Source organism: Coregonus lavaretus (genome assembly GCF_964263955.1).
Source record: "Coregonus lavaretus genome assembly, contig: HAP1_SCAFFOLD_1360, whole genome shotgun sequence".
Classification (NCBI taxonomy): Eukaryota; Metazoa; Chordata; class Actinopteri; order Salmoniformes; family Salmonidae; genus Coregonus; species Coregonus lavaretus.
In genome coordinates this window covers 81,574-92,380 of record NW_028161566.1, presented here as the reverse complement: position 1 = coordinate 92,380, position 10,807 = coordinate 81,574, and the positions used below count along the sequence as shown (strand labels likewise).

The 10,807-nt window shown below is 41.7% G+C and overlaps 2 protein-coding genes across 2 annotated transcripts in view; both read right to left on the bottom strand.

The window, feature by feature from the left end:
* Nucleotides 1-466: 466 nt before the first annotated feature.
* On the bottom strand, nt 467-997 carry LOC311120388 (stonustoxin subunit beta-like; the record flags this gene model as incomplete). Its single annotated transcript, XM_084194992.1, has 1 exon — nt 467-997. A coding segment is annotated over one exon (519 nt), but the record flags the coding sequence as incomplete, so codon positions are not given.
* A 438-nt stretch (nt 998-1,435) lies between these two features.
* Nucleotides 1,436-10,807, bottom strand: part of LOC311120389 (NLR family CARD domain-containing protein 3-like) — a 70,260-nt gene continuing 60,888 nt past the window's right edge. Inside the window, exons 2-8 of the mRNA XM_084194993.1 lie at nt 7,008-7,124; nt 6,634-6,718; nt 6,277-6,505; nt 4,028-5,819; nt 3,596-3,769; nt 1,809-1,982; nt 1,436-1,511 (exon numbers count right to left, since the gene is read on the bottom strand). Of these exons, the coding sequence (XP_084051119.1) occupies nt 1,454-1,511; nt 1,809-1,982; nt 3,596-3,769; nt 4,028-5,819; nt 6,277-6,505; nt 6,634-6,718; nt 7,008-7,124 (2,629 nt within the window). The 3' untranslated portion in view covers nt 1,436-1,453. The remainder of the gene's footprint in view (nt 1,512-1,808; nt 1,983-3,595; nt 3,770-4,027; nt 5,820-6,276; nt 6,506-6,633; nt 6,719-7,007; nt 7,125-10,807) is intronic.

The following is a 10,807-nucleotide window of genomic DNA, read 5'->3' as shown; positions in this document are numbered from 1 at the left end:
CCAGTGTGTGTGTGTGTGTGTGTTTGTTTGTGTGTGTCCAGTGTTTGTGTTCAGTGTGTGTGTGTGTGCGTAGAGTGTGTGTGTGTGTGTGTGTTAATGTGTTTGTGTGTGTGTGTGTTCCCAGTGTGTTTGTGTGTGTGTGTGTTTGTGTGTCCAGTGTGTGTGTGTGTCCAGTGTGTGTCCAATGTGTGTGTGTGTGTGTGTGTGTTTGTTTGTGTGTGTCCAGTGTTTGTGTTCAGTTTGTGTGTGTTTGTGTGTACAGTGTGTGTGTGTGTGTGTGTTTAATGTGTTTGTGTGTTTGTGTTCCCAGTGTGTTTGTGTGTGTTTGTGTGTTTGTGTGTTCAGTGTGTGTGTGTTTATCCAGTGTGTGTGTGTCCAGTGTGTGTGTCCAATGTTTGTGTGTCTCCAGTGTGTGTGTGTGTGTGTGTGTGTGTCCAGTGTGTGTGTGTGTGTGTGTCAATGTTACCATGGTTATTATTTACAGGGACACTGAGGAGTCACCCCAAACATTAAACCCTGGATAGAGGTGCTCAGTGAATGTGGAGTGGAATGTGTTCAGGTGGGTCAGTGTGTCAGAGGAGACTCTGTAGAAGGACAGAGTGCCGGCTGGCCAGTCCAGATACACTCCTACTCTGTGGGGGCTGGAGGAGGGGACGTCTATGGTGGTGGACTTACTATTGTGCCAGGCAGAGTAACTGTTGTCAGAGCAGAACAGACTCCAGGACTTGTCATTCCATCCAATCCCACAGTCATTACCCCTTCCTCTCCTGCTGATTCCTTTATATGCCACTCCTATACCAGCTCCACCCCCACTCCACTCTACCTCCCAGTAACAGCGCCCAGTCAGACCCTCTCTACACAGCACCTGTCCCCAGACCTCAAATCTCTCTGGGTGATCAGGATACGGCTGCTCCTCTCTCCTCCATGTCACCTTTCTGTTCTCCTCAGACAGAGAGAGGCGTCTGTTTACTGTGTTTAGGTCCAGTGTGAGATCACAGACATCTGATGGATGAAACCAGACACAATATTAGAAATCATCATCATTCACATTAGAATGTTAACTCACTTTACACTAATTCATTTAATGTAAATGTTTCTAGGTATCAAAAGGAGAAGTTAAGGTAACTTGAGACTTGTTCAATGATCATATGTTATACTGTATGGTAATATAAAACACACTTCTTCCCATTAATTACACACACACACACACACACACACACACACACACACACACACACACACACACACATTTCTTATGTAACACGAACACGCCACACACACACACAGACACACACATTGTCAAAGCAACTCTTTGTAAACTTTGGTGTCCCTGATTTGTGCTTCTGTAGAACTACAGCTGATATTTAATATGACCAAGTAAGTAATGATGGTGGTCTTTGACTTTGACTTCACTTGAATTAAGACTTATTCTTAGTCATATTCTTCCCAGCAGTCAACACTCACATTTTCTAAGTCCAGGTTTCATTGTGTTCTCTCCACCATGTTCCACACTGTAGCGGTAAGCAGAAGAACAGACAGTCATTGAGGGATACACCTGAACTCATACACACACACACACACACACACACACACACACACACACACACACACACACACACACACACACACACACACACACACACACACACACACCACACAACACACACACACACACACACACACACACACACACACACACACACAGTCTTTATATAACTTAGTCCAAGTGGTGGTAAGAATGTTTGTCTTAACTAGCCTGATAACTCCAACATGTCTGATATGAACATTGACATAAACCCTCTACATACTTGAGTTTCTCCAGTCTGCAGTGTGGATCCTCCAGTCCAGCAGAGAGCAGTCTGACTCCTGAGTCTCCTGGGTGATTGTAGCTCAGGTCCAGCTCTCTCAGGTGTGAGGGGTTTGACTTCAGAGCTGAGACCAGAGAAGCACAGCCTTCCTCTGTGACTAGACAGCCTGACAGCCTGCAAAGAGTCAAATCATATTAAAACCACACTGCTATTCTTTGGTGGTGAAAATAGTGGCAGTATATTTTTTCAAAATGTTCAGATACATCAGTGTGCTGAAACCTGCCATATATATTCATAAATTAATGTATCATTATTAGAAATTATCATAATATTGCTTGTAGAGAGAAACATGTATAGTACAAATATTTGAGTAGACTGACCAGAGCAGTTTAAAAAGCAGTATCAGTCAAAAGACAGACAGTGAGGTATCAGATTTAGATTGTATTGAGTATACAGTCCACACCATATCTATTTTGACAGTGAAGCTAACATTTTAAATGTGGCTCTGTACTCCAGCATTTTGGATTTCAGATCAAATGTTTCATATGAGGTGACAGTATATAATGTCACCTTTTATTTGAGGGTATTTTCATACATATCTGTTTCACCGTTTAGAAATAAAAGCACTTTATGTATCTAGTCCCCCCATTTGACGAAGTCAAACGTATTCTGACCAATTCACTTATAGTGTATTAAAGTAGTCAAAGTTTAGTATTTGGTCCCAAACTCGTTGGTTGCATTTGCAGTTTGTTTTGGTTGTGTTTTGGGTTATGTTTTGTCCAATAGTAACTGAATGGTGGATGATGACTGGAGTAATTTTCTGTCTAAGTGATTAGATAACATGTTTCTAAACACTACTAAATTAATCCTGATGATGACATGATTAAGAAAAATCATGAATGAATCATGAATAATAATGAGTGAGAAAGTTACAGAGGCTACAACAAAACATGCTAACCTCTCACCATTACCAATAACAGAGGGGGTATGATCCTTGTGCCTCTGTAACTTTCTCATTCATCATCATTCACGATTCATTCATGATTATTCATAATCATGGTAGCATCCACATGAATGTAGAAGTGTTCAGAAACATATTCTATTCTTACTGACAATACAAGTGAAGTGACTCCAAAATGACAGGACATTATTCATCATTCAGTTTCTATTGGGAAAAACATCATCCAAAACACAACCAAGACAAACTGCAAATGCATTCAACACGTTTGTAGAATCACAGGCTTGATGTAATCACTGTGGGTAAGGAATATGGGACCAAATACTAAACTTATGACTAAATTAATTTGTGCAAATGAATAAGACTTCTTCAAATGGGAGAACTAGATACGTAAAGTGCTTTCGTATCTAAACAGTAAAACAGATATGTATGAAAAAAAGTAATAAAACTAATAATATGCCATTTAGCAGACGCTTTTATCCAAAGCAACTTACAGTCATGTGCGCATAAATTTTTACGTATGGGTGGTCCCGGGGATCGAACCCAGTACCCTGGCGTTACAAGCACCAATTTCGCTACAGATTTTTTTTTTCGTATCTAAACAGTAAAACAGATATGTATGAAAAAACTCAAATAAAAGGTGACATTCTGTACTGTTGCCTAATATGAAACATTATATATGAAATCCAAAATGATGGAGCATAGCACCAAATGTAAAACTGTAAGCTTCACTGTCCAAACACATATGGTGTGGACTATGTGTGCCTGGTAAACACATGGGGATCTGGTGAACAGTTATCACTTGTTGACCAACGACAGGAATACTGACCTCAGAGTCTCCAGTTTACAGTGGGGATTCGCCAGTCCAGCAGAGAGCATCTTCACTCCTGAATCCTTCAGGTCATTGTTACTCAGATCCAGCTCTCTCAGGTGTGAGGGGTTTGACTTCAGAGCTGAGACCAGAGAAGCACAGCCTTTCTCTGTGACTCCACAGCCTGACAGCCTGCAAAGAGATCATCATGATTTCACAAACTGTTAATTTAACACCAGTAGTGTAGAAGGACAATGGCAGATGCATTTGGTTTATTCTCTTAAACAACTTATATATTCATCTTCCGTCTCCTAGAATTTTATGGTCATATTGTTAAACTAATGTGAACATCAATGCATTGATTCAATATGTTATTCAATAATACATATGTCTCTAATCTGAATATTTCTTCCTGATGATTAGTACTTAAATGTCATTTTATGTACTCACAGAGCAGCTCTGGAGGCTTTGACCACTGGCAGCAGCCTCAGAAGACCTTCCTCTGATCTGGAGTATTTCTTCAGGTCAAACACATCCAGCTCCTTTTCTGAAGTCAGTAACACAAAGACCAGAGCTGACCACTGTGCAGGTGACAGTTTGGCTTCTGAGAGACTTCCTGAGCTCAGGTAGCTTTGGATCTCCTCCACTAGAGAATGGTCATTCAGTTCATTCAGACAATGGAACAGATTGATGCACCTCTCTGGAGAGGGATTCTGCCTGATCTTCTCCTTGATGTACTTGACTGTTTCTTCATGGCTCTGTGAGCTGCTTCTTGTTGTTGTCAGTAGATCTCGTAAGTGCTTCTGATTGGACTCCAGTGAGAGGCCCAGAAGGAAGCGGAGGAAAAGGTCCAGGTTTCCTGTCTCACTTTGTAAGGCTTTATCCACAGCACTCTTGTAGACAGTAACTTCAGGCTTGTCTCTGAAAAGCGCAAAAAAGTTGCTGGACGTTGTTTGAGGTTCATCCATTAGATTCTCATTGTTGTTGATGAATGAGAGGAACACATATACAGCAGCCAGAAACTCCTGAATGCTCAGATGCACGAAGCAGTACACCTTGTCCTGGTACAGCCCACATTCCTCTTTAAAGAGCTGTGTGCACAATCCTGAGTACACTGAGGCTTCATTGACATCAATGCCAGCCTCTTTCAGATCTTCTTCATAGAAAATCAGATTGCCCTTCATAAGCTGTTGAAAAGCCAGTTTTCCCAGTGACAGAAAGCTCTCTTTATTCCAGTGTGGACCTGTCTCTTCTTTCCCAAGATACTTTTCATTCTTCTGTTTGGTATGAAACACCACAAGGTGTGAGTACATCTCAGTCAGAGTCTTGGGCATCTCTTCTCTCTTATGTTTCAGCATGTGTTCAAGGACTATTGCAGAAATCCAACAGAAGACTGGAATGTGGCACATGATGTGGAGGCTCCTTGATGTCTTTATGTGTGAGATTATTCTGCTGGCCAGGTCCTCATCACTGAATCTCTTCCTGAAGTACTCCTCCTTCTGTGGGTCATTGAACCCTCGTACCTCTGTCACCTGGTCAACACACCCTGAAGGGATCTTATTGGCTGCTGCAGGTCGGGTAGTTATCCAGAGGAGAGCAGAGGGAAGCAGATTTCCCTTGATGAGATTTGTCAGCAGAACATCCACTAGGGTTGACCTTGAGACATCACAACAGATCTTGTTCTTCTGGAAGTCTAGGGGCAGTCGGCACTCATCCAGACCATCAAAAATGAACAGAACTTTGTACTTGTCGTAGTTGGAGATTCTTGATTCTTTGGTTTCCTTTGAGAAGTGATTGAGAAGTTCAATCAAAGTGTGTTTTTCCCCTTTCATCAAATTCAGCTCCCGAAAAGGGAATGAAAATACAAATTGGACATCCTGATTTGCTTTTCCTTCAGCCCAGTCCAGAATGAACTTCTGCACAGAGACTGTTTTTCCAATGCCAGCGACTCCCTTTGTCAGCACAGTTCTGATAAGTTTGTCTTGTCCAGTTAAGGGTTTGAAGATGTCGTTACATTTGATTGCAGTCTCTGGTCTTGCTTGTTTCCTGGTTGTTGTCTCAATCTGTCTCAGCTCATGTTCATTATTGACCTCTCCTGTTCCACCCTCTGTGATGTAGAGCTCTGTGTAGATCTTATTGAGAAGTGTTGGGTTTCCTTGTTTAGCAATCCCCTCAAATACACATTGAAACTTCTTCTTTAGATTAGATTTGAGTTCACGTTGGCAAATCACAGCAAGCTCATCTGAATTAAGAAATAACACAGAGGATATTAATATTATGTCTGTTTTAATGCCTACAGTATTGTAGGACTGTGTTATGTTATCTTCTCTTAACTGACTGTATAAATGTGTAAATGTTTTCATAATGCATTCCACACTGGAGTGACAGATTATATTATTTTTATTATTATTACTATTATTCGGTATTACTGATGGTATCATTAATGTTGTCTCTCTCTCTCTCTCTCTCTCTCTCTCTCTCTCTCTCTCTCTCTCTCTCTCTCTCTCTCTCTCTCTCTCTCCTCTTCTCTCTGTCTAAATTAATCACCACAACACATCCCTGCTGCTACTTGATGAGGTCACTAGGTGTTGTGTTCAGGCTGCTACAATATCATTGAGTTACACAGCTACTTTAGCTGTACTTTAGCTACAGCTTTTAAATGTTCTAAAACAGCATTACATGAGGCAGAAAGCTCTTACTTTTCTCCAGTGTGTCAGCAAGCTCCTTCTGGTTCATTTTCCTCAGGACGTGCAGTGTGATCTTCAGAGCCCCCTCTCTGGCACTGCTCTCCTGCTTCTCATCTTCAGCATCCACCACTTCCTTCTCCTGCTTCTGACTCTCAAAGCCTTCTGGGAGTTCTGGACTAAGAATCCTCTTGAACATCTTCAGCTCGTTCTTCAAAAATGTCATAATATTCTCTTCAAGCAACTGAAATAAATCACGTAAATAAGTTAAGCAAGATAATACATTATTTCTTATTAACACATTCATGAATGATTGACAGATCAACTTTACTTGAGGTGAATAAAACAAATGTACATAACAGGACCACATACACTGAATATGGAGGCCAGGTCTGTTTGATGACTCTGGGAAGACTGACCACTGAGAATCTCTGACTCTGATCTCTCCTGTTGGTTTCTGGGGACAAAACATGAGATTACATCTCCTCATCCAGGGAGTGCACACACACACACACACACACGCACACGCACATGCACACGCACACACGCACACACACACACACACACACACACACACAGAGGGAATGTTGTGTTAGTTTAATATTGTTTCAGGACTATGAAAATGGAAAAAAGGATTAGCCTATGGATTATGAAAAAAACAAAAATAAATGGCAAAATGGGAGACGAGAAATGACTACAGACAGTGTTGTTTAACTCATTGACCATGACCCATGAGTTCTTCTTACCTTTGTTCAGTAGAAAAGTCTCCCTCTCTAAACTGTATAGGATGACCCATAGACCGGTCACTCTTCATGGACACACAGCTGGGTACAGGGGAGGCTGGTCTCTCCTGCTTGATTGGGCTTCAACACAACAGAGACAAACATTACATCTCTCATCTACTCTGAACTCAGATGGGGAAACAAGCGTTTCATTCCAAAACGCTATATATCCATTTTCAGAAATGTTCGTAAATTAGCTTTTATTGTTTAAAGAAATTATGAAAGAGATTGGTGTGTTTTTTCAGTAGCTAATCATGGCATGAGGTTGTTCAATGATAGACATGCATTTGTTTAAAATCTATCACTTGATGGTTTCATTTCAGAGAGACAAATAATCATGTTGTTTTGCACAATGCTATATATCTGCCTCACTCACAGAGAAATAAGTAGTACTGCTAGGTTTTACACAGTAAATATATATATATGCCTCACTCTCAGAGAAATAAGTAGTACTGCTAGGTTTTACACAGTCAAATGTGACCGACCGGCTCGATTCGGTCTTATATAGCAACATTTGAAATTGTGTCTTTTACATTGCATAAAAGTAGAGACTCAGCTAGAAAAAGGTATATCATACACTACAGTTGAGGAACAATGGGAAAGTAATTCTGCTTTGAAAGATGATAAACTTATAACCTACATTTTGAGAAAATGGCCTTTGAATGTTTTGGTTCACCTACTGGAGAGCTCTTCTTTATCTACAGTGGTGTTACTTTGGCAGATAATGTCACCCATCTAAATAAAAAGTATATATATATATATATATATATATATATATATATATATATATATATTCAGCAAAAAAAGAAACATTCCTTTTTTAGGACCCTGTCTTTTAAAGATCATTCGTAAAAATCCAAATAACTTCACAGATCTTCATTGTAAAGGATTTATCACTGTTTCCCATGCTTGTTCAATGAAACATAAACAATTAATGAACATGCACCTGTGGAACAGTCGTTAAGACACTAACAGCTTACAGACGGTAAGCAATTAAGGTCACAGTTATGAAAACCTAGGACACTAAATATGCCTTTCTACTGACTCTGAAAAACACCAAAAGAAAGATGCCCAGGTTCCCTGCTCGTCTGCGTGAACATACCTTAGGCATGCTGCAAGGAGGCATGAGGACTGCAGATGTGGCCAGGGCAATACATTGCAATGTCCGTACTGTGAGACGCCTAAGACAGCGCTACAGGGAGACAGGACGGACAGCTGATCGTCCTCGCAGTGGCAGACCACGTGTAACAACACCTGCACAGGATCGGTGCATCCGAACATCACACCTGTGGGACAGGTACAGGATGGCAACAACAACTGCCCGAGTTACACCAGGAACACACAATCCCTCCATCAGTGCTCAGACTGTCCGCAATAGGACTGAGGGCTTGTAGATCTGTTGTAAGGCAGGTCCTCACCAGACCTCACCGGCAACAACGTCGCCTATGGGCACAAACCCACCGTCGCTGGACCAGACAGGACTGGCAAAAAGTGCTCTTCACTGATGAGTCACGGTTTTGTCTCACCAGGGGTGATGGTCGGATTCGCGTTTTTTGTCGAAGGAAAGAGCGTTACACCGAGCCCTGTACTCTGGAGCGGGATCGATTTGGAGGTGGAGGGTCTGTCATGGTCTGGGGCGGTGTGTCACAGCATCATCAGACTGAGCTTGTTGTCATTGCATGCAATCTCAACGCTGTGCGTTACAGGGAAGACATCCTCCTCCCTCATGTGGTACCCTTCCTGCAGGCTCATCCTGACATGACCCTCCAGCATGACAATGCCACCAGCCATACTGCTCATTCTGTGCGTGATTTCCTGCAAGACAGGAATGTCAGTGCTCTGCCATGGCCAGCGAAGAGCCCGGATCTCAATCCCATTGAGCACGTCTGGGACCTGTTGGATCGGAGGGTGATGGCTAGGGCCATTCCCCCCAGAAATGTCTGGGAACTTGCAGGTGCCTTGGTGGAAGAGTGTGGTAACATCTCACAGCAAGAACTGGCAAATCTGGTGCAGTCTATGAGGAGGAGATGCACAGCTGTTGGCCACACCAGATACTGACTGTTACTTTTGATTTTGACCCCCCCTTTGTTCAGGGACACATTATTCAATTTCTGTTAGTCACATGTCTGTGGAATTTGTTCAGTTTATGTCTCAGTTGTTGAATCTTGTTATGTTCATACAAATATTTACACATGTTAAGTGGGTAAATAAATGCAGTTGACAGTGAGAGGACGTTTCTTTTTTTGCTGAGTTTATAAACTCCACCAAGCACAGCCAGAAGAGGACTGGCCACCCCTCAGAGCCTGGTTCCTCTCTAGGCTTCTTCCTAGGTTCCTGCTTTCCTAGGGAGTTTTTCCTAGCCACAGTGCTTCAACATCCGAACATGCGGTGTTCGGCACTGAGTCAATGTGCAGGGGTACCAGGTAGTTGAGGTAATAACTAGACTATATAAGAGGAGTACCAGTACTGAGTCAATGTGCAGGGTACCAGGTGGTTGAGGTAATAACTAGACTATATACAAGGAGTACCAGTACTGAGTCAATGTGCAGGGGTACCAGGTAGTTGAGGTAATATGTACATGTAGGTAGGGGTAAAAGTGACTAGGCAATCAGGATAGAGATTACATCTCCTCATCCAGGGAGTGCACACACACACACACACACACACACACACACACACACACACACACACACACAGGGAATGTTGTGTTTGTTTGATAATGTTTCAGGACTATGAAAATGGAAAAAAGGATTAGCCTATGGATTATGAAAACAACAAAAATAAATGGGAAAATGGGAGAGGAGAAATGACAAGAGACAGTGTTGTTTAACTCACTGACCATGACCCATGAGTTCTTCTTACCTTTGTTCAGTAGAAAAGTCTCCCTCTCTAAACGTTATAGGTTGTTCCATAGACCGGTCACTCTTCATGGACACACAGCTGGGTACAGGGGAGGCTGGTCTCTCCTGCTTGATTGGGCTTCAACACAACAGAGACAAACCTTACGTCTCTCATCTACTCTGAGCTCAGATGGGGAAACAAGAGTTTCATTCAAAAACGCTATATATCCATTTTCAGAAATGTTGGTAAATTAGCTTTTAATGTTTAAATAAATTATTAAACCACTACAAGGCTTTATAAAGGTGTCTAAAGTGTGTAATTTCCACTTTAAAATGTCAGACTTGATTTTCCCTGATGAAAAATGTATGAACCCCTACAGAAAATATCCCTTAATTATAATCCACATAAAAATACACATTTGCTATTGCTGCAGGATTATGTTCCTGCTGTGAGAAACTGGGTCAAATTAAGATATGGCATCTGTAAATGCATCCATCTTAAGGTAGCTAGGTGAGACAACCACGTATCACAGTCAAATATACAGGATACGAACATTACATTCCAGCTAAACAATGGTTTTAAATCACATCTCAAATCTACAATAGTTATATTGAACGTACACATTAGTAATCATTTCTGATGAAAAAACACAAAAGTGAAATTTTTCTTCTCCTATATAGCGTTTTGGAATATAAATTCTTAAACAATATTGTCAGCTCACCTCTTGTCTTTGGTGCCATGTTCCCCGGAGAGACTCATTTTAGAGGCAGGGCCCCCCTCCTCTCTCTCCCCAGAGAGACTCATTTTAGAGGCAGGGCCCCCCTCCTCTCTCTCCCCAGAGAGACTCATTTTAGACCACTGACCCCTAAACAGAGATGCAGCATGTTGGTTGTGGTGAACACAGTGACAACTCATTCTAGAAT